The 27,853-nt window shown below is 36.9% G+C and overlaps 1 protein-coding gene across 1 annotated transcript; it reads right to left on the reverse strand.

Moving 5' to 3' along the window:
* Window positions 1-18,827: 18,827 nt before the first annotated feature.
* LOC131021314 (protein SMAX1-LIKE 4-like) lies at window positions 18,828-22,395 on the reverse strand. Its single transcript, XM_057950446.1, has 3 exons — window positions 20,963-22,395; window positions 20,313-20,538; window positions 18,828-20,230 (listed from the first exon to the last, which is right to left on the reverse strand). Exons 1-3 carry the CDS (start codon window positions 22,102-22,104, stop codon window positions 18,923-18,925), a joined length of 2,676 nt encoding a protein of 891 aa, XP_057806429.1. The 5' UTR covers window positions 22,105-22,395; the 3' UTR covers window positions 18,828-18,922.
* Window positions 22,396-27,853: the final 5,458 nt, after the last annotated feature.

A 27,853-nucleotide genomic window follows, 5' to 3' on the forward strand; every position in this document is an offset into this window, starting at 1 on the left:
TAAGTGTCTGCAGACAAAATAATCAACATGTATGTACCGCATCTACAACTTATCACTTTAACCAAGGTACTGAGAAGTAGGCCTCCTTCTCAAGCACCGTGACCGGCCGACCCGAAGACGGCTCGCGATCACCTCTGTGTACACAACCCCGCTCGTGGCAGGATCCGAATTCGTCTCATCAGTAGAGGGTAACACACAAGTTCATCATCAGAAATATTGGCAAGTCAAACAGTTCATAACATCATTTAATCCAACATTTGATAAGCTCAAAACATCAATAAATCATTTCAGAAAAACTCGGTAATTTCATACTCAACATATATTCTCAACATACTGCCCACCTGTAGGAACTTGGCGTAGTGCAGGTGGTACCTCAGAAAGATCTTTACTTACGTCCTCGGCTGGTCTCTGTAGTTGTAACGTCGGAGTAGTGCATGTGACAAGTGAGGAATTAGTTAGAAACTTCCTCATAAAAAGCTCAACCTTAACCTAAAAAAAAAACACTCTTCGCTCTATGACCAAACTCTAATCTTAATCTCAACCTAACTCTTAAAGGCTAGACTAAGTACAATTAAACACATAAGCATGCACAAACACTTAAGCATATATCAAGTAAGAAACATAAGTTGACTCAGAGACCAGAGTGGAAAAACTCAGCAGAGCGGAGTGAAATAGCGGAGCGAAACTCGCCAGGGCAGAGGAATCAACTTGCCCGGCAGCGAAAACAGGAACTCTCTGGAGGAGCAGCGAAGAAACGCCAGAGGAATGGCGAACTCTCTGTTGCCAGAGGAATCAAAAGTCAGAGGAAACGACGTCAGAGAAATCAATCATCAGAGAAGTCAGACGTCAGAGGAATCGACGTCAGAGAAATCATGAACTCTCTGGCAGAGCAGAGGAGAAATGCCAGAGGAAAGGCGAACTCTCTGTCGCCAGAGGGCCCAAACGTCAGAGGACTCGATCGTCAGAGGAGTCGAATATCAGAGGACTCAATCTCCAGAGGAAACAAACTCCAGAGAAATCACGCTCAGAGGAATCGAACTCCAGAGAAGTCAATTATCAGAGGGATCGATCATCAGAGGGATCGATCGCTTGCGGAGAAATGGACTCGCTGTCAGAGTAGCGGAAAAAAAAATGGCTCCTCTGGCATGCCAGTGGGGAACCGAATCCTCTGGCATTGCCAGCGGGAAAAACGACTTCTCTGGCAGAACAAGGCTCAAGGCGGAACAAAGCAACCAAGAGCAACTTCGAAAACTCGTCAACTCATTCCTTCCCAAAAAAAAAAATCATCAATCACTCAAAAACATCAACACTCAGAAACACAAAAACTTAGCATGCATCAACATAACTCACTCAAGAACTCTATAACTCTGAAATCATCAAAATCACCTAAATCACTTCCTACGTTCATGCTCAACATCAGAACATCACTCAAGACATAACTTACAGATTTTTCCCAAAATCGCATATCATACTCATTTTGTAAAAACTCATCTCCAGACTCAGTTTTGCAAAACTCATGCTCAAGACTAAACTTTGTAAAACACATTTCAAACACTTCAAAACATCATATAACACGCAGAACAACACATATAACACATTTTCACCTCTGTTTTAAGAAAATAAGGATTTTACAGAGCACAAACCCAAGTTTTTCGAAAATAAAGAAAAGAGAAGAAGGGGGAAGTTTCTCATGCTTAAAACATCTTAAACTCACATAAATCACCACATACTTCTCGCAACAAGTCTAGACTCCAAAAACACAGAACACTTACACAAAGAGTTTCAAGGAACAGGCGTCTTTTCTCATTTTCTTCCGGTTAGAACTCAACAAATCTTCTTGAAACAAAAGTGGATAGTGTTTAAGGCTCGATTTAGTGGAGTATTTGGTCTCGGTTGTGACAGATGAAGCTTCAAGCTTAGTCTCCAATGGAGGAGAGAGAAAATATCGAGAGAGAGTGAAGAAGTTGAAAGGCCGGGACTGATGAGAAATGATGGAGAGAGAGAGAGACGCTTCGGTTTTAACAATATTCTTATCCCAAAGGATTAGAAGCATTAAATGCGTGAATAGTAACTTGTCTCTCCCTTAGCAGCAAGCCTCATCCGGCTAATTACCCACATGTGGGAAAAGATTAAAATATTGATTGTGAGTGTAAGAGTGTGCGACGGCAATTTAAATCGTATGCTAAGTTCGAAAATCATACAGACTCAAATAATCATAAATGCGCACATAACATATAAATCATATAACATCAAAATAATTACTCACAAAAATAACACATTAAAACAGATCATCACTCGCCATTAATCTAATGGTCATTCTAGCTTAATCCTCTCTATAGAAAATTCTCAATTACTACATCAACTCTATCTCTCGTTCTTCATCTCAACTCGAAAACAAACATCTCCATCTCAATCTAGCATCATTCTCAATTATCATAACATCTCTATCTTACTCATATTACCATCCGTTGATAACTTCCTCACGACTATAGTCCGTTAGTCTTTAACTCTCGATAGTATTTTGATACTATTGTAAGGTAACTAAATACGGGGTGTTACACCACATAACCTAACGGCATGACCATCTCTCCCCCGAACCCAAACAAAGGAGCATTTGTGGGCTCAATGTGCACTTCTATTCCCATGTTTTGAAGGCATTCCTTGTATAAAATATTCACGGCGCTCCCTGAATCAACGAAGACACGGTGAACCATGCAGCCCGCTATGTCCGTCGTGATGACCAGCGCATCATCATGCGGGTACATTAGTGTACGTATATCCTCTGCTCCAAAAGTAATCGCCGGCTCCTCTGTCGCACCCGTAATTTCCATGAACCTTTTATGATAATACCCTGTTTTTACTGCTCTGACGACCTGCTTTTTAGCCCGATTTGATGTGGGCGTCCCGTTCTCTCCGCAAATCATATGCACTTCCCTTCTGTATGGTGGAGGAGGGGCTTGCCTCTCTGCCCCCTCCCTGCGATTATCCCGGTTGTCATCAGGCCTACGATCTCTGTTGTTCCCCTGCTCTTGTCGCTGATCCCGGTTATTTCTCTGATCTCTTTGATCTTTCTGATCAGTCCGCCTCTGGCCCTCATTTCCTCTGTCAATGAACTGGTCGATATATCTCTGGCGCACCAACAACTCCAGTTGGTGCTTAAGATGTCCGCAATATCTTGTGTAATGTCCAAAAGCATTGTGATACTCACATAACTTGGTATTAGATCCCTCCTGGGGTGGCCCATTCCGATAGGTTCCCGGCGCCCGAAAGAACGGTTGGTCTTTTATCAGATGGAAGATTTCGTCTTGTGGTTTATTCAAGGGCGTATACTCAGTAAACCGCGTAACCTCATTCACAGTGTGTTGTTGATGGGATGACATTCCTCCCTGGGGTGGCAATACCCTCGGAGGCAACCCTCTGAATGGGGCCCTATCTTGGTGTCTCTGTCTCTCAGGTACTTCCTCGGCTTTCTTGACCCTATGTTTATCATTTTCCACCTTTCTCGCCATCTTGGCGTCCTCCAACTGCAGGTAACCTGGCAACCTTGCCATAATGTCATCAAAATCCCTTGCTGGTCGGATTTGCAATTCGTCAAAGAAGATCCCCGGCCTGAGTCCTCTAACGTAAGCGCAATTTTTTATTTGTGATTCTGCCTCTGGCACTTCCAGAGCAGCGAGGTTAAATCTCGTTGTATACTCCCGCAACGTCTCACCCTGATCCTGCTTGATATCCATCAGCGAAAGAGCTGACTTTCCTACCCTCCGCGAACTCGCAAACTGACGTAGGAAGCGAGTCTGTAGATCTTCAAAAGAGTGAACAGAATTCGGGGGAAGCATCCCAAACCATAACTGAGCTGGTCCGGTAAGAGTAGTGGAGAAGATGCGGCACTTGATGCCCTCGGTATACATGTGCAGCGTAACCAACCCTTCAAACCAATTGAGGTGCACCTCCGGATCGGTAGTGCCATCATAATCAGTGAGATGGGCTTGTAGCTTCTAGGTAAGGTGTCTGCCAAGATATCATCAGAGAAAGGACTGCGGTTGTTGATAGGATGAAACCTTGAAGTCTTAGCCCTCTTGTCTTCCTTATATCTTCCTTGCTCCCTTCTGTCCCTTAGCATGTCTCGGTCATGACGTTTGTGAGCCCGGTGCCCTGGCCTGCCAGAGGAAAACTCCAGCTCCCTTTCTTCTCCTCTTTCGGTGTACCGTGATTTTTCCAGGCGATGAGACTTCTCTACTCTGTAGGACCGCTCAGATCTCTGTTCCTTGTCTTCCCTCCGGGATTTCTCCCTCAGCGATTCTTCCAGATTTTCAAGCTGATGTTTCAATTGTGATACTTGCTTTTTCAACCGTGCTTTCTCCTTCGGTCTCTTCTCCTCAAACACAAGGGAGACGGATTGACTATCAGACTCGTCAACCCGCTCTCTCCTGACAACACTATTAAGCCTAACACGGCTCCCCTCTGGTATAGCTAGCTCTCTGTCAACAGCGTCCCCTTGCCTTTCTCCAGGCATCACAGCCTGTTTGTTGATTGCCAGTATATTTGCCTCCTGAGCAGCGGGAGGTGGGGCCTCAGTGCCCTGCGGATTGGCTGCTCCAACCGGGGTAGCCACAGTAGGGATGACAGACATCATCGGAGTTCCCAGTGTCTGCCGCATATTAGCGTAGCTGAGCAAGGCCATCATTTGCTCTGCCAGCCCAAAGTTAATCGATCCTCCTCCAGACGCGGGGGCCAGATTTGGCAAATCAGAACCCGGTGTGACCAAAGCAAACCTCTGTGCGCTGACATTCAACCCTGTTGTCGGCATGGCTGAGATAGCCTGAAAACCCGGTGGCACAGTGAAAGTGGGATTACCCTGAAGGCCAGTGAACAACGAGGTAGGCACCTCAGTAGTGACAGCAGCAGAATCAAACTCCTTCTCCAAGTTCCGGTGAGCATCAGAGGATCCCATGGTACCTGCATATAAACAGAGTGAGAGAAAAATCCCAGCGACGAAAGCATAAATCCTCCGTTTACGGATTGAAATCCTGATATAAGAGATCCAATAATAAATCCCGGCTACCGGTACAGAGACCGTTAAAAAATTCCCCTCGAAGTAACGCTATGCACTGGGAAATAAACCCAGGGCATAGATTGAGAAAACAGAACCCGCATAATGGAGTTTTCTCCGGTGAACCCGCATTAAGATCCGACGGAAAAAACAGAGCACCAAGAAACCCAAAACAACCATCAAAAGGCTTGTCAGCGCAATTCGTTAGAAATGATAGATAAACAAGAGCTATGTAAGGAAACAAACATCATAACCCAAGATTAACACGACCATGTCCAATAATAACCACAAAGCCTATAAACAACAGAATTACCGTGGCAATCAACCAAATTAGCAGCACAATGCAGTATTCAGCGCATAGGACGAAAGTTAATCTAAGAAAGCATGAAGGAAACCAGTAATTATTCCTCTTAAATGGAAATTATCCACCCATCAGCAACACAAACCCCATCACAACAACAACAGAGTATTAATCGACATATTAATTGGTGCAAAACCCATGGATTAACAGCAAAAAGGTCCGTGAAGAAAGAGACAAAGTGCTAAACAAACTTTCATCAGTGCGAAGCCCCTAAATTAACAGCAAAACCCCACATCCTCCCAAAAATAGAGTAGTACTCAACAGTCCACTAGCATAATTCTAAGATTATCGGAGAAAACATGAAGATCATCCACAACTATCACGTTTACACGTAAAACATCCGTACACTAACAGCATAAACCCAGGATATCGGAGATAAAAAGTCAATCCGCCGTTCATCGATGCAAAACACTAAATTCGTAAGGAAAAAACGCCCGACATAATCAAAACAGAGCCTCACACCACAATTGCCCCATACAAAACATTAGATCAGTGAAGAAAACGTCAATTCGTACAAGGAAACCCTTCATCCGTAGACAACTTAACCCGAACAACGGTAAATAAACGTAAATTTCCCCGATCCATGACTTATGCCCGTCACCACCTTTCCCCATGCATCAGAAACATAGATCAACACAAATCGTAGAAGATTATCGACATATTAACCTAGAAAACGCAATTAACCAATCAAAAACGGCTGGGTGTCCGAATTATCGGCTCAGTCGGTGTCAACGCCCGCAAATCCGATTGGAATTTCAGATCTGCGTACGTCGGCGACCATGATCTCACATCTTAACCCAGTAGCTTTCCCACAGACGGCGCCAGTTGGTGTTTCATGAAACCAACACCTAAACTACGAAGTGAAAAGCGTAAACTATACCTAGTAAAGTTGATCGGAGAGAGTGAAATGAAGCGATCGGAAAACAGGAGCTCAAAGGAAAACTAGTTGTTGTATTTGAAAGTATGAGATAACGTAATTACAATGCACGAGTGCGAGATCTATTTATAGAGTACAGGGAAGGGTAAAATGGTAAAATTGGTGTAAGCGCATGCATTTGGCGTGGTCGAAGGGTATATCAGGAATTTCATCTTCACGCGGGAAGTCTTCCGCGTTTCTGGCGATCCCTCTGATGGAGGTGATCTCTCTGGCGTGGATGACTTCTCTGGCGTGGATGACTTCTCTGACGATGATGATTTCTCTGTCGAAGACGACTTCTCTGACGAGGGTGACTTCTCTGACGATGATGATTTCTCTGACGAGAGCCATTCCTCTGGTGGATGAGTTGTCTCTGATGGATGAAATCCCTCTGGTAAGAATGATTCTTCTGACCAGTATGATTCCTCTGGTGAGGATGATTCTTCTAATTTGTATCCTTTCTCTACTCTCACATATTACTCCTCATCACATATTTTTTATTTACATATTATTTTGTACGAGTATTCATACAATGTAAATCATTCATACATTTTAATAAAATATTTATAAGTATTTTTATAAGACTATATCTAGACTATAATTCAAATTGAGCCGACATTAATTAGCACAAAGCTTCATCCTTTTAATTTCCACAATTAAGCTATTATTCTTTATACTGAAACGTCGCATATCTTTACAGACAGCGTAAAATTCTATATTGAAAATTATACATTTATATCGATGATGTTCTATTTAAGAACGTGTTTTCTTCAGTTTATGAGCTCTTTCTAGATGTTAAAATAAAAGGTTAAGGTGCAAATCCACCCCTGAAGTGGAGGCCCCTAGAGCGTATACTCCCTCATTCTCGATCTTGACCCAAATACACTCTCAGAGTCTATAAAAAATGTGCATTTAAACCCAACGAGAAAATGGCTGTTTCTCGCCGTTAATTTATTATTATTATTATTATTATTATTATTATTATTATTATTATTATTATTATTATTATTATTATTATTATTATTATTATTATTATTATTATTGAGGTTTTAATGAGGTCTTATTATTATAAGTACTCTTTTTCCTCTTGCTGAGGTTTTAATGAGGCTCGGCCCTTAGTCTGCTTTTCTGTGCTTACAAGGGTTTAGGTTCTGTTTTCTCTTTTCTTTTTAATAAAATTCTATTTTAATTATTATTATTATTATTATTATTATTATTATTATTATTTCGCCCGTTTCATCCGGCCATTTCTCAGGCGCCGCTGCCTGCGCGACTCCCTCGCCTTCCTCTCCATCAATTCCCGGAAGTTGACGGCCTCTCCTCCCAATCTTCATCATCCTCTTTCTCCATCAGCTGCTCGAAATCGAGCAACCCGTTTGAGTTCAAAGACAACACCTTTTTCCCATTCTCACCACTCTCCCTCACAAAAACCTCAAATGGTTCGTGCTTAATCGCAACTTCATACCCTTCAAAGAGATAAATCATAGAAATCACACCGTTCTCGCTCTTCTCCTCCTTCAACCTTTGCAGCCATAGCTTCTTCTTCAAGAACTCGGGCTCAATCACATCGGGCACCTAGAATCTCTTCTTGCGCAGGGCTAAGCTTTGGTCCTTGTCAATCTTCATCCTCATGACGCCATCCTGGTATGCTGATATTGTGAGAACCAAGGGTTTTGTGGGCCTCTCGGAATCCTCTTGACTAGGCTACTTGGCGATGAATTTGGCAACTAGATCGCCGTCGAAGATCGAGACATCGGACGCAATCAAGGAGTAGGAGGAGCCCGGTTTCCAGGAGCGGGCGCGCTTGCAGAATAGGGTATGATAGCAGTTTCTGAACTCGTTCTTTTTCCAGGAAAAAACTGAATTGGTGAAGATGAGAAACATCAAAAAGGTGGAAAGATGCCTTCCCATGGCTTCTTGTTTTAATTTGTTGTGCAGATCAAACAACTCCCGTGGAGAAATCGCATGGAATCGGAAGAAATGACTAACAGTCCAAGAGTTTTTTTTAATGGCAGTGAAGGCCGGGATTCCGGTGAAGGCTGACCGAAAAAGATGAAAGGGGCGAAAAAAATAAAATAAGTTAACGCCGAGAAACGACCGTTTTCTCGCTGAGTTTAAATACACTCTTTTTATGGACTCTGGGAGTGATTTTGGGCCAAGGTCGAGAATAGGGGGTATACGCTGTATGGGCATCCACTTCAAGGGTGGATCTGTACCTTAACCTTAAAATAAAGTTTATAAACAGTTTGTTATCATAATTGAAGTGGGGACAATCATTTAAAAAATATATAGTATTATTTGTTTCCTGAAAAAGAAGTTACGAACTGATAAATTAAATTTAATGAAATAAAGCAAAATTGTCAATGATGTCTAGTTTAAGTGGCAAAATAAAAGCACCTGAAAATTAACTTTTGTGAGTGGTGTTGGGTTAGAAGTCGACAAAACTCTTTTTAGAAACCGGGAATGTTAGGGTGGTTACATTCGCAAATCCACAATTCCAACTTGTATATGGGTCCCACATATTACTCTAGCTTTTGAAAATTTATTAATATGTTATAAATTATGCGGAGAGAAATTTGAGAAAAAATGAAAATAAGAATTTACAGAAACGTATTATTATAAGGATCAAAGAGTTTTATTTATAAGGATACAAGTTTAGATTTTAAGGTTAAGTCAGAAAATATATATATATATAGGGAGAGGTTCAGGAAAGAACCATAAATAAAAAAAGAACGGAGAACCATTTTCAGCCATTCGATTATCAAGATCTACGGTGGATGTATCATCTTGTTGGATGAATGCAGATCCTGGGTTCGAATCCTGAAGGGAGCAATTTTTTTAATTTTTTTAAGTGCATTAATTTTAACAGCGAATGCATTAATTTTTACAGTGAATGCATTAGATTTGATGGTTCTCACGTTCTCACAAATAATGTAGTTCTCTCTAAAACCACACCCTATATATATATATATATATATATATATATATATATATATATGTATGTATATATATATATATATATATATATATATGTATATATTTACAACTCTTTCCGTTGAATGACCAACCCTAAAAAGATGTTGTAACATTGCCAAAGAAATTTAATGGGACAAATTCAATTTTTATACGAATTTCTCTATTATAATAAATCTACAAACTCAATAAAAAATTACAATGAAACCCAGAAAAAAGAAAAACAAATTGACTTTCAAATTTCGAAGTTAATTCCAACTTCAAATATCGACATTTGGTGCAAAAGTTGAATTCCAACTTTTGAACCTACGAGTGCAGGAATCCTATTAATTAAGAGAAATGATATGCAGTATTATTTGCGTTAAATTCATAATTTAATTTTCTTTTATTTAATATATTTATTTTTATTATGATATTTTAATTTTACAAATAATTTAAAAATCAAAGTTCAATTCATTTTTTCTCTTTAACTTCAAATAAATTAATAACAAAGCAAATCGATCTTTGAATTTTATATAAATTTGTAAAATTAATAACATCAATAATATTTTTTAGGTGTTAGAATTAAAATAACTATATACTATAATATTAAAAAATAATGCTAATATAAACTAATTGTGAACGATGCTCACAAAAGATGAGTAGCATCTCGCTTTTTCTATATAGAACTTAAACCTTTCGAATATATTAACCACAAACTTTACTATTTCTACTTATGAGCGAACTTCTTCGTTTTATTTAAGTGTAATTTCCTTTCTTCTTATCTAGAGTAATAAGAGCCTCACTCCTGTGCAACCAGTCTAATATTTGATAATTATAAATTAACTGAATTAAATTTAAGTTCTAGATTATTAAATGTTAATTAATCAATATCATAATTAAAGCTGGTCGACAATTTTTCTTTATCGCGACAAACATAAAGGATAATTTACAATTATCAACAGATGCATTTGTAGAATTTTGTGCATGCATGCATTAAAAAAAAAAGAAGAAGAAAACTGGTTGCTCATTAAATTGCAATGTTGTGGAGTCAAAGTATATATTGTGTGGTGCTGCAAAATTTCTTGCATGACATGCCATGTGTAGTCTTTTACCTAAATTAACTATGCGACAAAGGTACCTAAATTGGACCATGTGAAAGTTACACGCTCCATCCATTGTTTCCTATTTATGTTTTCATTCATCATCGTATTCAACATTTCCAAATTTTTACCTAATAGGTTTGATTCGATGTAATCAACAAGTGAAAAGATTTAATCAATTTTGCTCAATAAGGAAAAAGAAAAAAAGAAAAGCAAGTGAATAGATAAAAGGTAAAGAAACCGAACATATAATAAGTTTACCAAAATATAAATTAAATCAAAGATAAACTTATTAACATCATTAAGTTAAATGAATAAAATACAAATATATAGTTGTTAAATGACCAAGAGGTGGAGTGATCAAACTTGATTTTTCAAGTGTACTGGTTTATCGATTTTGTGTGAATTGACGTAATATAATGGTTGCAACAAAAAATGAATATTGTCTCTATCATTACGCACATCATTACAAACATAAATACTATCACCATCATCACCAACCGATTGGATTTACGCCCACCGTGTTACTTGGTGAATTACATGGTATGATGATTGGTATTGGTTTTGGGTTGGAACATTATTTTGGTCCTGTGGTTTTTTATATGGATTCGCTCTTATCAATCCACGTGCTGAAAGATGATAAAAAAGGCTCGGAGTCTTTGTGTGATGATCTTTGGGAGGTCTTTTGAACTTGCTCGCAAGCATATTGTTTTTTGATTTTGCTACGCTAGGCGGGAAGTCAATCGAGCGGCACATGCGTTAGCTTTGTTTGCTTTAGTTTCCCATGAAGCAATCTCATGAATGTCTGATTTTCCGTCATGGCTCGGTGATATTGTACTCTCTGATTTGAATTAATAATATTGCGTATCTTTTCCCTAAAAAAAGAAGAAGAAGAAAACCTGGACTTTATATCCCTACAACTTGATTATTTTTCTTTGGAGAAAAATAAAAATTGTATATCTCGAACGTTCGACATTATTAGTAATGAATAATCCAATTTCAAATGTTAAAAAGTCGGAATTAACGGAATCGTCTCCATTTCATTGATACAAAACCAGTCGACAACTTTTGCAGAGGATCTTTAAAACTATTTCCTTAATCAAGAAGGGTGGGGCAATACCAAAATTTGTAGGGTTTTAAGCATCAAGGGCTACATATAATAATACTTACATTTTAGTTCAATGTAGTGCATTATTGAAAGAAAAATATCACCCATGCATCAACTGTATAACTTGGATAGTGCATAATCATGGGCTAATTTTTGGCCGAAATAATGTATACATCTCATTTTAATTTCCGGCTAAGTAAGCTAGGCCCAAAAAATTCTAGTAGATTTGGGCCATTGGATTATTGATTCTTTCTTTTATTTTTTTAGTCTATCCCGATCCGCTGGGCCTGCCTGTTGACTGTAATTCATTTTTCAATTTTCAAAATTCGCAATTTTTTTTTTACTCAAAATCTATCTATGGTACACGTATTTCCTATACGAGAAGACTAGTGTATTACCCGTCGAAATTCGACGACGGGTACATATTTTCTTGTAATTTATATATTTTATGTTATTCTTATGATAATTATATAAAATAATTCTTTATGTAAATTATTTATATAATTAATTAAATTAAATTAAATTAGTAATACATTTTAAATTATATTAATCTCAACAACTTTTAGTAATTAAATTATTAATTTTGTTGAGATCATAAAAATACCCATTAGTTTTCATATGAAATTTTATAGAAAGTTGACGCGTAAGAAAAAAAAAAAGAGTAGAAATACATATAAATTTGACATAGGTATGATGGAGGATTGATTTGTTGCATTTGTTGTTACAAGATTTTTTTTTTTTTTGAAGGACTTTGTTGTTACATTATTTATTAATTTTGTTCAATGTTTTTTTATTTTGCCTTTTGACCATAATTTTATATGGAGTTTGAAAAATCATAATTGAATTGAGAGTATCATATAATTCCGAACTTCTAAAAGCATAACTAATTATGAAAATAATCTCGCCTCATATTTAAAAGACCATAACTGATTTATCGAACATCGTATCATTTGGAGTTTTAAGACCAACCAAGTTGTGGGTATCATCTCGTCGCAGATTTGACAGATCACCTCTAACTTCTGAGCATCATCTTGTCTGAAACTTGAAAGAGAATCATCTCGTCTAAAACTTGAAAGAGCATCATCTCGTCTGGAGTTTTGAGCATCATCTCATCTAGAGTTTGAGAGAGCATCATCAAAGATGAAATTATATTCAACTATGACTCCAATTGTCAACTATCTAACAAACATAACTCTAACAATTTAGATATTTTATTTATGTATGTAATTTTATTAGTTCAAACTCTAGAGAGAAAGGAAAGAGAAGATCGTTCTTAAAGCAGTAAAAGAGAGAGCGTGTGCTTTATTTCATCATCATAGGTATTTATAGGTATTACAGTCGGGGTAAAGTAGTAAATTCGTTTGGTTATCTATTCTGCATGCTCGCCATTAAACTAATTAAGGCTATTATTAGATTATAACTTGTCAGGTCGTTGTCCCCTAATTACAGAGCTGGATTCTGTCCTCATCATCCTTCTCTGTCTAGTAGCTCTGTATTTCCTTCCTTGGGGCAGACTTCTACTCTTTGGCTCCGCTCTACTAAGTAGCTCCGCTTTCTGGCGAATTGTCTCTGGCGTGTGGCTCCACGCTCTGGCTCCAAAAGCTTAGCTCTGACTCTGGATCTGGCGATTTGGCTCTGGCTCTGACTCTAACGACTTAGCTCTGACTCTGGATCTGGCGACTTGGCTCTGGCTCTGACTTTAATGACTTAGCTCTGCTCTGGCAACTTGCCTCTGGCCCTCTGCTCTGGTTAGCTCTGGCTCTGGCAGCTCTGCTCTGGAGGCTCTGCTCTGGTTAGCTCTGGCTCTAGCATCTCTGCTCTGGCTAGCTCTGCTCTGGCAACTTGACTCTGGCCCTCTGCTCTAGAAGCTCTGCTCTGGTTAGCTCTGGCTCTGGAAGCTCTGCTCTGGCAAACTCTGCTCTGGCAGCTCTGTTCTGGAAGCTTTGCTCTGCCAACTCTGCTTTGGACTTTTTCCTCTGCCTATTTCTCACAGCTTCTTTGCTCCCTGCTACTCATCTTTAGTATTCCAAGCAAAGCCACGTGTCCTGATCTTAGGACCTTGCATATTTCACCCCTCATCAGAGTTGATAAATCATATTGCTTCCATGCAACAATCACAACACGCTTGATAGCAGATGCCAAAATTCTTTCCAAAATTTGTTTTTTCTAAAATAATAATCATTCTATATTTAAAATAGTGAAACGCGTTATTAAATTAGGAAACTAATTTAATACTTTACCATAGGTGTGTAGGAAGAATCACGGCTAATCAGGAAATGGAGGTATCAAAATAGAGAAGTCGTCGGTGGGGTGGGGGTCGACGGCACGGTGGACGAACTCCAGGGCTCAGCGGTGACTCGACGGCGGACGAACCGCAAGCTCAGCGGCGACTATTTCGCCGGAGTCTAGAAGAAGAAACGACAACGGGTTATAGGAAAAAGAAATCTTAGGGCTCTTGTATTAATTGCTTCAAATGGAGAATTCTCATGGGTTTAAGAAGTGGAAACAATCGAACTAATTAAGGAATGGAAGAGGGAGTCAGAGATGAGGCGGAGCAACGCCGCCCTTAGGACGGCGGCGAGGCCTGAATTTAGAGGGAGAGAGAGGCGGGCAGTTTAAAGGGGGAATTAGGGCTTGATTTGAGTGTGCAATCGACTTTAGAGAGAGAAAAGGATTGAGAGAAGAGAGAGACAGTGAAGGGGGAGACGACGCCAACCGGATTCAGGGACGGCGGCGATGGGGTGAGGAAGAGGGAGGTGTGACTTTTGTTTTAAAAGTGAGAATGAGAATATATAGATTGGATTCTCAAATGCCACGTTGGAGATTGAGATTGAAAAGAAATAATTTGAGGCCTGCCACGTAGGCTAAGGCCTAATCGTATTATAGAATAGATATTATTATTATTATTATTATTATTATTATTATTATTATTATTATTATTATTATTATTATTATTATTATTATTATTATTATTATTATTATTATTATTATTATTATTATTATTATTATTATTATTATTATTGTAGTAATGGACGAACATAAACAAATAAAGTTTGCAGAAATGAAAAATATATTTTTCTTAATTCCCTATATAAATAAAATGTATGGATTTATTTTATAAAAAATAAAAATAAAATTTTAATTATTTTGATAGACATAAAATAAGATTTTGTTTTAAAGTAATCAGTTTATAGAATTTGTGCCTTATTATGCAAACATGTAAATCAATGACCGGACCCGTTTATAATTTACATATACGTGCATGTCTCAATTCAAACTTAATTTAAAATTAGTTTTATTGAAAATTAAGAATATAAATATTATATATATATATATATATATATACACACACAATATAATATATTGCAACATATACATATAATATGTACGCTATTGAGTAATATAAAATTAATAACAAATATACATCTAATCACTAACAATTAAAATAATCTATCGTATATAGATTATAATTTTTTTCTTATCAGACATGTAAATCTAATTTTTATCTAGAAAAAATAAATAATAAAATTTATTAATTTAGATTATATGTAATGTTAATATTATTATTATATATATATATATATATATTATTAATTGTATTTATTATGATTAATGAATCTTTATATAGAATGTAATAGTTAATTAATTAATAAATGATGAAGATTATATATGGTAAATTTTGAAATGGTGAGATTTTAGATATGCCACATAGGTTAAGGCTTAATCCTATAATAGATATCCGTACAAATTTTATTTTATATTTATTGCGGTTCCAATTCATAAAATATGGATGGAATGTCTTGTGATATTGTATTTCTTTAATTTTCAAATTCCAATAGAGATATTTCTTGACGAAGAAAATTTGATGAAATAGCAAATTCTAACCGATTTTATCCGTTAGAATCACCCTGTTTCTTGTAGTGAAAGACTAATCCTAATCGATAACTACAAAAGTTAGAGATATCATTATTCATTAGAACCAATTCATTTTATTTCGAACTATTTTTATTTGAATTTGGAATATTCTCGGTTGTGTTCAATTATTTGACCTAATTCTAAATCGATTTTTGAGCTAGCTTGTACGCACATAAATTTAGCATATCTAGATTTCTTTGATAGCCATACAAAAAATAGGTGGTGTTTTATAAACTTGACCTCGTATATATTAGATAAAAATATTAATGTTATTTCAATCTCAACTCATAAATAAAGCCCGAACAAACATTTTTCCTAAACAATCTTCTTCTTCTTTTTTCGAGGGGAACAACTTTTTTTAGTTATCTCACAAAATTTCTATTAAGCTTTGAAGTAGAAGATATAACAAAAAGGTAAAATGATGGTGTACAACTTCTTGATAGATATTAAAACATGTACAATTCTCTGAAACAATATACATTATTATCAAATTCAAAAAGAAAAGTATCAAAATCACAAACAAAGTAATTAACGAAGAAAAGTTCAATTAGTCAGGTCAATCCACTTAATTTTCAGACCAATTCTATCGCGTTTGGTCTATTTTTTGTTGGAATTAATCGGACTAAACTTTTTTTCATACTGAAAGTTTTCAATGTTAACCTATTTTTTTCCATCTATTCAAACCAATCTATCGATTTCTTATTGAAATGACAATTCAAACTAGAACCGTAACTAAACTGTAAGATTAATCACATTCTAATATATATATATATATATATATATATATATATATATATATATAGAAGGGTTCAACAGAGAAGCTAAATAGTGTGGAGAATAGAGAATTCGTAGAGAATTATCTTTTTATTCATTATGAACAAATCTATTCATTTTACGAACAGATCAGCATAAGTAATGAACAGTCATATTTAGTAAAAATAAAGAAAAACTCGCCACCAGCAGGATTCGAACCCTTGGCAAATTGTTGTTCATGTGATACATTGATCTGTTCATTAAAATTATAGATCTGTTCGTTTTTATTTTACGAATTCTCTATTCTCCACAATATTTAGCTTCTCTGTTGAACCCTTCTCTCTCTCTCTCTATATATATATATATATATATATATATATATATATATATATATGGGAGGGCTAGAATAAAAACACTCTTAAGTGTATAAAATATAAATGATTTTCAGCCCTTAGATCATCAAGATCTACGGTTGATTCGTAACCCTGTTGGATGAATTCGTGGTACTGAGTTCGAATCCCAAAGGTAACAAAAATTTATTTTTCGCAATTCGTAACTCTGTTGGATGAATTCGTAACCTTGTTGGATAAAATTCGTACATTAAAAAACGTTTATATTTATATTTTAAGAAGTGTTTTTACTGTAGCCCTCCCTTATATATATATATATATATATATATATATATATTAGAATGTGATTAATCTCACAGTTTAGTTACGGTTCTAGTTTGAATTGTCATTTCAATAAGAAAAAAAATAGGTTAACATTGAAAACTTTCAGTATGAAAAAAAGTTTAGTCCGATTAATTCCAACAAAAAATAGACCAAACGCGATAGAGTTGGTCTGAAAATTAAGTGGATTGACCTGACTAATTAAACTTTTCTTCATTAACTACTTTGTTTATGATTTTGATACTTTTCTTTTTGAATTTGATAATAATGTATATCGTTTCAGAGAATTGTACATGTTTTAATATCTATCAAGAAGTTGTACACCATCATTTTACTTTTTTGTTATATCTTCTACTTCAAAGCTAAATAGAAAATTTTGTGATATATATATAGGGTTAGGTTCAATGAAAAAAGTCTAAATGTAAGAAAGAAGAGAGAATTAATCTCATCCGTTGATCTTATCTAATCTAACGGACATGATTTATTCACGCCATGTTCAACGGATTTTTTCGTTGAACATTCGTGAACATATACAATATTTTTGGGGGTTCTAGGTTTCGACCCCCCATATGTTCAACGAAAAAATCCGTTGAACATGGCGTGAATAAATCATGTCCGTTAGATTAGATAAGATCAACGGATTAGATTACTTCTCTCTTCTTTCTTACATTTAGGCCTTTTTCATTGAACTTTAGCCTATATATATATATATATATATATATATATATATATATGTGTGTGTGAATAAAATATACAAAATGATGTGCCGGTGGAGGATAGTTACTGAGGAGAGCAGGTATACAATGAATTATGAAAGTGTGACAATCATTTCCTTATCATAAGTTACTTTCAAATAAATAAAAAATGATATACAAGCATCGAGTACTTCCTTTTCTGCAGAAGGTGCATCATTTTGCTATTTTTCCAAATTTGAAATCATGACATTTCTCCATCAAATGGAGACATTCTCCCACCTCCGCCGCTTCATGTAATCATATCATTGTATTCTTGATCAGTCAAAGCAATGATGCAACATACAAAAACAATAAAAAATTGAAATAGAAAGAGAAGAAAAATTGGAAAAAGTGGTATTGGCATCTAGTGGAGAATTGTATTGCTATTACATGTGACTGTGAGAGGCTAAATTTGGACATGCACTCATTGCATATATTTTATATACATAATTATCAAAATATATATGAATAGCAACTAACACTGGTCAAAAGTGCTCATCTAATTTGGTGATTTGTTGCATAGATAACATTCTTTATGAAAAGGTCTTGGAGAAACCTTTGTGGCTAGTGAGTAATAACACACATCTCTTCTTAAATCTTTTTCGTGTGCATCATTTTGCAGCTCTTATGTTCCTCATCATGAAAAAACCTACTTTGGTCCCAGTTTCCAGGTGCTAATGGAGGTTGTGTCATTAAAATAAAAATTAAGATAGGAAAAGAAATTTGGTTTCATGATGAGCCTATAGTTAGACCTTTCTCTTTAGCTATTATCATTATTGTTCATTCTTAATTTGCTTCACCAATACTAGTGGAACAAAAAAGTTTTCCCTCCTAATTCAATCATGTAGATTTATATGCATATTATCAAATGCGCATTTAAAATTTCGACCACCGCCATCAATATTAGTATCACAACTTCAAATCATGGAATCCTTTGTTGCAAGATTGTGTAACATCTTCAGTTGCATTTACGGATGATTGACACGTGTCATTAAAATAAATGATGACAATGATAAGAATTTGCATGTATAGAAAAAATAATTAAGATCGGATATCACATAATCATGTACAACCCAGAGAAGGGAAAAGAATTGAACCATGATCAATTGGTCATTGCAAGATTTGTTCAGAGTTCATTGATGAAGAGGGTTTTGTAGCCAATGATGACACACAATATGGATTGCAGTTGTAATGTTCTATTCAGAACTCTTTGAGAGAGTGTAAAAGGTTAAAATAGGGTGGGATGAAAAAAAATAGGCTAAAATGAAGCAATGGAAACAAGCCAGACATTGTATTAGAAATTAAACCACTAATTGCAACCTAGGAAAGGGGAAATATATTACAAGGTGATTCATTGATTCAACCTATGTAAGAAACTGGGATCCTTTTGGGAAGACATGTCCCTTTGAATCCATCCTTGTCTCTCTCTCCCTCTCTCTCTCTCTCTCCTACTAAACACAGCCTAACACTAACCTTGTCCCTCTCCCCACAATTGATGCCATTCAAGCTCGTTTGGAAAATGTCTTTCAGCCATTTCCCAAACAAGCTGTTGACGTATAGCCCCGCCCCTTTCAAAACTTGCTCCAACACCTTCTCCTCCACATTGAAACTGTTGTTCCTACTCGTCTCATCGAAGGCTCTCTTGAACTCCCACAGCAGCGCCTCCCTCGCCTCCCTGTCCTGCTCCGGCCCCATGTTTAGCACAACGCGATTCTTGATGAACGTGAGGGGCGGCTCCACTGTGATCTCACTTGAGATGGGGCTTAGCTTGGCCTCGCCCTCATCAGCTCGTATGTTGAGGTCGAGGCCATGCCCATTTGAGGACACCTCTTCCATCTCATTGCTGCTCCTCCGGCTCTTGGCCAAGGCCCCCCCTAACTCCCACTCTGCTCTCCGCTTGTGATCAAGATGATGAGGTTCTTGGACAACTAGCTTCATCTGGATCACAGAGCTCGTGTCGTTGGAGCTTGCCTCATCCGTGGTGAGGATGAATACGGAATCCCGATTGGCCTCAGCAAGAAACCTGATGATCTCAGGATCAGCAAACTCAACAAGTGCAACCAGCTTCCCATCATGATCCCTCAACGCCCTCTGAAGCATCTCGCGATTCTCAGTGTTTCTCATGTTAAACGAAAGGAGAAGATCCGAGGAGCCAAGAATGGACTCTGCTGCTGCAAGAGCTGCTCTCCTCTTGGCCACATTGTCATTCCCATCAAGGACAACAAACTTGTGGCGGCTCATCAATGCATCCACGATGGCAGGGACGGCTTCCAGCTGCCACGGCAAGTTCTCCCTGAGCAGGTGGTGCAGGGCAGTCCTCTTCTCGTGTTCGTGTTTGACTTCATCAATATACGAACTCCCCAAGGCCAGCGTGATCTTCACCTCCTTGTCCTCCATCATCTTCAGGGAGTCCAGATTAGGCTCCTGCTTGCTGAAGCTGAACTCGATGTGGCACGACTGCTGCCTCCTGAACCGGGGCAGAGTGCTGGCGCCCGCCTTCACAGCAGGGTACGAGAAGGATATCGTCTCGGTATCACCCAACACGCTGCCCTTATTCAACCAAGATGGATTTGTTGAGGTGTAGCACTCATTCCTCCCAACAAGATGCCCTTGATGCACATGCTGGCACTGCTTGTTATACTTCCTCCGCAGCTCATCCAAATCTTCCTGCAACCAAAAAATAGCAATTCTCAATCAGAAAAATTAACCAGTTCCACACACACAACGAAACACATACACACACACACACCTTGTCAAGTGTGTGATTGGCATGCGGTTTGAGCCAGTAGGGCAAGTGTTCTTTATCAGAGAAGGATTTGTGGTGGATTGATCTCAAGGCAGCTTCCTTTTGATAATCTGATGTGCATTCTTGACAACATGTGAGGACATGATCTGTTTCCTCCTTCAGACACAACACTTTCCTGTCTGAAACTGGTGATGAGTTCTCTGAGAATGCAATTCTTGAATCACTCCCACTGCACATAAATATTTGAATCCCAAACATATATCAGCATGCAATTATATTTCATCAATACAGAAAAATAATTAAATTGAAAACATACTCTCTATCAAGACTATTTGGAGCCAAAATTTTCAAATATATGTTTTAGTCAAAAAAGTAACTACGTACATATCATGAGCAAAGATATATGTTTTGAATAAGAATACAATATCGTTTCTTTTTACTCGTAAAGCCAAAATCATACAACATGTAAATCATATGATCATGCAAGTCCAGACAAAACACATCTACGAATAATGTTGACCAATCTCTCTCTACTTCTGTTTTAACTCTTTCATGACACAGACTGCACATAGTTCTCAAATTCTTGACACCAAAAATTGAGAACAATTAATCCAGTTTGTTAGAAATAAAAGAAAAGAAAAAGAATGATTAACCTTGTAGGCGTAGCAGCATTGAGGGTGAGAGCAAGGCCAGCTGAAGGGACGGACACAGCTTGAAGAGCCCACTGAGCATCCAACGGCGGCTGTTTAATCTGGCATTTCACATAAGTCTGGTAATTGGCCGTCGCCATCAACCACACCTTCATGTTGGAGGCGTTGTACCAAGCCAGAAGCTTCCCAATCTCGGCGATCAAGTGATCCACGGCGGCGCCGTGATCCACCGCCCATTTGAGGTCGCCGATGTAGACGATGACCCTGCCCACGGCGGCGAAGGAGTCGACCTTCCTCTTGAGGTCGGCCACGTTCATGTCGACCTCGTCCTTGTTCATGAGGACCAGCGGCACCGCCGAGAACTGGAACTTGACCAGGCGCGCCGCCTTCAGCTGGTCTGGTACGTCCCCCTTTTCGACGAGGGATATGAGCTGCGCGACTAGGGTTTCAGCCATGGAGGAGGTGTCGGCGACGACGACGACGTTCCGCCTGGGGCGAGCGGAGGTCATGATGTGGAGGAGGCGGGTGATGTCATGGTGGGAGAGGAAGTCGGGGAGGGGGCGGGCGGAGGGGGGCGAGTTGGGGGTGGAGTAGATGCCGCCAGAGGCGGAGGAAGAGGGGTTGTAGCAGTGGAAGACGGAGGCGGTGCAGTCGTCGAGGTTGGCCTTGACGGCGGTGCTGGAGAAGCCGGCCTCGCGCATGACGCGGCTGACGCTGGGGTCGTCGAGGATGGAGAGGATGAGCTGCTCGAGCTCGACCTTGAGGGCGAGGAGGGGGGGCTGCTGCTGCTGCTGCTCGACGCAGCCGCGGCGCTGGTGGGCCTGGGCGCGCTTGAGGGCGGCGACGAGGGCGTTGGAGAGGGAGGGCTGGGCGTGGAGGAGGGGGCCGGGGGAGGCCGGGAGGCGGTTGAGGGCCACGTTGAAGCACAGCTCCAGGGCGCGGCATTGCAAGGGGTGGTGGGGGGGCTGGGACTTGAGGCAGGCGCGGCGGAGGAGGCTGGAGCGGGACGTCAGGAGTGTGGCGGCGACATGAAGCGGGGTGACCTGGGCGTGGCCGCGGCGCCGGGCCAGGCTGAGGGAGTGCTTCAGCACGGCGGCAGCCTCCGCGGAGAGTGTCTGTTGCGCTGCACAGCCTCCTGCACGCATAACTTGGCCAAGATCCCCCCCCCCCTACACCCCCCCGGTCGTACAGATTGCTTCCCTATTGTAAATATGTAGCTGTGTATCTATCTTCACAAAGCCCCCCCTTACCGCTTCGTCTCTCTCAATCTCACAATTATGATATCAGCTTTCAAGCTGGGGTTTTTCAAATGGAATGCCTTCGAAAGGACATAAATAGGCTATTACTATCCTGGTTGTCTTGGAGTTTCTCTCTTTCTTCCAGGGCTCTTTCGCCTTTTCGCCTTTTTTTTCATTTCTCTGCATTATTCGGCTCCGGCTACTCTCTTATATATAATTCAACCTTTGTTTTCTACCATCAATTAATTTGGTGTTTTATTTACTTATATATTAAATGAGTGTTTTTTTACGTATTTTAATTTTAATATCACAAATTCTCCTGTACATATAGACGAATCGGTCTAAAATGGTTAAATCACTTAATTAAAGAAGATATGAGAAGTTTCGCGCTTGTGGAACTCGAACCCACAACCTTATGAATACAAGGTACGCGGTCCACCAGCTAAGCATCTAGCTCAATTGATGATTAATCTCCCCCGATATATCTATATATATATATACTTCTTTATGCACATACGAATGTACATTAGACTAGCTCTTTTAATAATTACTTCCTTTAATTTGTCCTCACGAAATGTATTTAATTTATCATTTTCGTCTGTCCACATAAAATGTATCCGATTTATTTTTGATAAGTTTTCCACTCACAATAAATTGAGATTCTTACTCCACTCACAATACATTCAAAGGGTTATTGCCGAAAAATACCTATAGTTTGTCAATTTTTTGATTTATAACATGACCTTTAATTTTTACCAGAAAATACATCCATTTTAAATTTAATCTCAATTTTAACATAATTTGAATTTGTGCAAAATAAAAACCTATGTGGCAATTAAGTCCTACAAATTAAAATCCTAGCTGGAAATAAAGTCCTACCTGGAACGGTATTTTAAAGTCATACAAATTTTGAAGTCCTACAAACTAAGATCTAAAGTCCTCCAAATTATCTAACCCCTAAAATTGGCGGTCGCGTCTGCAATCCAAGGGCTCGCGTCTCACAATAGAGAAAACAAAGCCACGTTGTGCAGCTGTGTTCAGGTAGCGCTGGTGACTTAATTGCCACATAGATTTTTATTTTGCACAAATTCAAATTATGTTAAAATTGAGATTAAATTTAAAATTAATGTATTTTCTAGCAAAATTTAAAAATCATGTTATAAACCAGAAAATTGACAAACTATGAGTATTTTCCGGCAATAACCCCTACATTCAACTAGTTTATTAAAATCCGTGTCATTTAGAAGTGAATACATTTTATAAGGATGGATGGAGTATATAAATTGGTAAATGTGTGGCTTGCCATTAAGAATTAATGTTGAACTAGGTTCCTCATGTCCTTATATTGTTATATTATGGACTATATTTCAATTAATAAGTTGGGATTCAAAGTTTGTTTGTACACTATATTGGTATATAAGAATATCCAATACTAATTTATTATTAGTAAATTAAGATTGAACTCCTAAATTGTGGCTTGTAGTGATGCTAAGACGTCTCGCTAGTTTTTATACTTAGTTGCGTTATACACCCATGCATGTGCATGCACGGCCATATTTGTCATGTAATTTGAAATACTGCAATTATGCGGATAAAAAATAACAAGGTTACTTGGTTGTGATAATTATCGCATTTTCTATTATATTTTAGTGTAAATTGACATATAATTAGGCTAAGAAATCCAACAAATAAGTTGGCTTCAACAATTGCAAAACGTTGGAAACAAGAGAAGAGGTTCAAAATTAGACATCTTAATTATATATTTTTAGTAGAAATGAAGTCTCTAGACTCAGTACTCTAGTTTTACTTTCTGTACAATCCGTATATGTATGGTATGGTTGCCACTTTGTTTTTTGTTTATGCAATTTTTTTTTTTTAACATAAACCGAAAATACATAAGCATCATTCTTTGTTTTTCTCGTTAAGCAAAGGGCTCTACTTTTTCTTTCTTTGAATTTATTCCCTCAAGATATGAAATAAAAATTGATTGCGTTTAATTTAGTGTTTTTAAATGAAGGTTTGAATGACAGCGAGACAGAGCGACAGAGGGCAGCAGAAATTCAAATAAAGTAGTAAAAGAGGAAAAAGGTGGAAAAGAAAGCAGGTATAACAAGAGAGATAAAAAAGAGAAAGTTAGTATTTTTGCCTTTTTCATGTTTGTCATTTGTTCTTTGCATATAAATGTGTGCATGTTCCTTTTTATTTCAATAAATCTATGTAGCCACATTGTGGCCACCCACACACTACTATAGTAAGAAAATTTTTGATTTATTTAATTTATTTTTTAAAATAAAAATAGGATTTAGTTATTTTATTATATTCTCTACATTGTACTATTTTTTTTTAATTTTTTTTTGCATTTTTATTTTTAATTTATTTTTTAATAAAAATAAAAAAGTTATCAAAAAATTACAAAAAAATAACTACAATGTAGAGAATATAATAAAATAACTAAATCTTATTTTTATTTTAAAAAATAAGTTAAATAAATTAAACTATTTTCTATTTAGGTAAATTGTGGGTGCCCACAATGTGGCTGTTTAGCATCACTCTTTTTATTTTGCCTTTATTTATGTATATTTAAAATTTATATTTTCTTGCTCTCATTAGCTACTAAAGAGTTGAAAAAGATTTGCGATCATATTGTCACGCCAATCCTCGTAGACAGACAGTGTGTTTTATTCCCCCAAACCCCAAAGTATCCCAAGAAGTAACTCTTTGTCTGCTTACATTACATTACATTACGTACTCTCTCTCTCTCTCTCTCTCTCTCTCTCTCTCTCTCTCTCTCTCTCTCTTATATAGCAAAAGAGCCTTTGGTTTTGGAGTGTAGTTGGGCTTGAATATAGCATTTTTTTTTAGAATTTGAATAGCAGATAATTTTTTTTGATAGACAATATTTTTTCATGGGGTCTACAACAATGCCTTTCTCTTGGAAACTAAGTCTCTATTTCTAGCATTTACATAAGGGTGAGTATTTGATTATTTTCAGTTCGATTTTAAAATGTTAAAAAGATACCGAATTGAATTTACCAAATTTTTTAATACAAAATTTTTGATTCGCTTACTCTCAAAATGTGTCAATAACCATAGTCTAACAAAATAGGTGATCTTCAGAAACTCCGAAATCAACAACTAATAAAATTAAGTAATATTTATAAATTAGAGGTAATTAATATAGTTTGAAGCTGAATAATATCTTATTTATTTTGCTTTTGTTCGATTTTAGGAAAGGTTTGCTCACCTATGCCATGCATTTATAATCGAATATTCATGTGTATTAGTTGTGACTGTTTCAAATTTACTCAAAACGAAACCTTACTGAGAGGTTACGTATTAAAACAAGGGTTAATTTTATAGCCTAAACTTTCAACAAATTTCAGTTTATAGCTTTAATTTTAATTTATTTTTTGTATAGCCTGAACTTTGAGAAATTATAACAACAATTACACCAAATTTATGTTGGTAGCCTGTTCTTTATCGTAATTACAGTTAAAATCATGATCAATTACCACGAAACTAGAGTCTAATACCATAGTTTTGATATGAATGTGACAATAATTAAATAATTACTCAAAGTTCGGGCTATATAAAATACAAATCAATGTTGAGGCTTTAAACCGAAATTTGTTAAAGGTCAAGACTATAGACTATAATTAACCCTTAAAACAATGATACTATATGGACAAAATATGGTTAAATACATAAAAAAATCGATTTATTTAAAATTTTTGGTTCAAAATAAAAAATATTTTAGTTAATTTTATTATTTTCTACACATTATAGTTTTTTGTAATTTATAATGAATATTTATTAATTTTTGAAGTACAAAAACTAAAAAGTAAAAAAATATTAAAAAATTGTAAAAAAAAACTACGATGTGAAGAAAACAATAAAAAAATAATAAAGTTAACTAAATCCTTTTTAAATTCAAATAAAAAAAATTAAATAAATTAATTTTTTAACTTTTTTTGTTCAAATATCGCTACAACCCACTTATTCTCCTTTTTGGTAGGATAAATGAAAACAAAAAGTGAAAAAAGTCTTTTGTTCTGGATATATCCTAATTAGACAGAATGAATATAAGTTTGCTTCTCCAACAACCCACTTATCCTCCTTTTTGGTAAATCAAGAAAACATTGTGAATTTCATGGCCACTTTTCTCATACACGCTAGTAGGATTCGTATTTCGTATAGCGTTTATTTATTTTATTTTTTTAAATTCACTGTTTGCAATTGAATTTTTTTTTTATTAAATTAATTCCATATACAACATCGTATAGCTAGCTAGTGGGCTAAACTAATAAGAATAAAATAAAAAGATTCATATGTGGAGTGATGGTGCAACTTTTCACAAAGTGAATTACAATTACGGAAACTTTTAGGTCAAAGTCATAAATAGCGTCTAAGATTATCTCACATTAAAGTTTTAGAGATCGGATAATCACCTTTTAATGACTGTTTCACTATTTCAATTAACAAAATTGTAAGATTTCATCAGAAAGCTAAAAGTGGAATTTCAGCAGTGACTGATCATCACTGACCTAAAATAATTATGTGGGACAGTTATTGCAATTCCTATATCTGTGTTTTTTACACACACAAGATTCACTGAGTGAAAGGGGAAAAAACAAAAATGAATGCCAAGGAAAAGGGGATTAAATAAATGCCTTCAAATCATTGGGAAATTATCTTTGATGAGTTTATAAAAAGATGAAGAATAAATGCGACGAGTTTGCTCTTCTTACAAGAAAAGCATCCCTTTTAAATTTAAATTTCATAATTAATTCTTGTCTTTTGAATGTGTAATCTTTTGGGGTTCTCAAAATCATTTGGTTTTGCTGTTCCCTGACAAATATTCAAGAAAGCATTGCAATAAAATTGTCCTCAACTATCACAAATAACACATTTCTTCTGCACCCACGTCACCCAAAGCAATATACTTGAAATTATATCATGTAGTCTCCAAACAATTTTGTTTTTGTGGGCTAAAAGACCATATAAATTTCGCCATTTATGGTAAGAATCGACAAAAATACACTCGTTTGGCATGCTATATTATATCACGTCCCATCACGTTGGTACGAAGGTTTATTAATGGATCGACGTTGCCAAATATTTTATTGAGGATAATGAAAATTAATAATTATTCATTTATATTATTTTAAGGGAAAGTTTTCGCTTTTACTATCCTCCGCACAAGATATTTGGATAATTTCTGTCATGCTAAATGGGCGTTGGCTTCATCCCCTTTTTGGACGAGTGTTCGCAGCCAGGTGGATCTGATGGTGGGGAACTCGTTCTCTTTTATAAGCACCGGAAATAGTACGCTGTTCTGGCGAGATGATTGGATTGGTTACAAGTTGGTGGACAAACTTGGAATCCCTAATTTCATGCATACTTTAATTTTCTGAATCAATCGGTCGAGGATTATTTTTATAATGGGATCTGGCACTTCACGGAGGATTTTATCGTTCAATTCCCGGATGTAGTGGTTGATATGCTTCTAATTCCTATTGGTGAGGAGGAAGATGTTCGCGTTTGGAAGCCCTCGGATACGGGGACTGTTACCTCGGCGATTGCTTATGAGAATATCAGTCCCTCTTTTCCCAAAGTTAGCTGGGGGAAGTGGCTGTGGGAGCGTTTCATTCCGGAT

This window comes from Salvia miltiorrhiza, chromosome 4 (assembly GCF_028751815.1).
Source record: "Salvia miltiorrhiza cultivar Shanhuang (shh) chromosome 4, IMPLAD_Smil_shh, whole genome shotgun sequence".
Taxonomy (NCBI): domain Eukaryota; kingdom Viridiplantae; phylum Streptophyta; class Magnoliopsida; order Lamiales; family Lamiaceae; genus Salvia; species Salvia miltiorrhiza.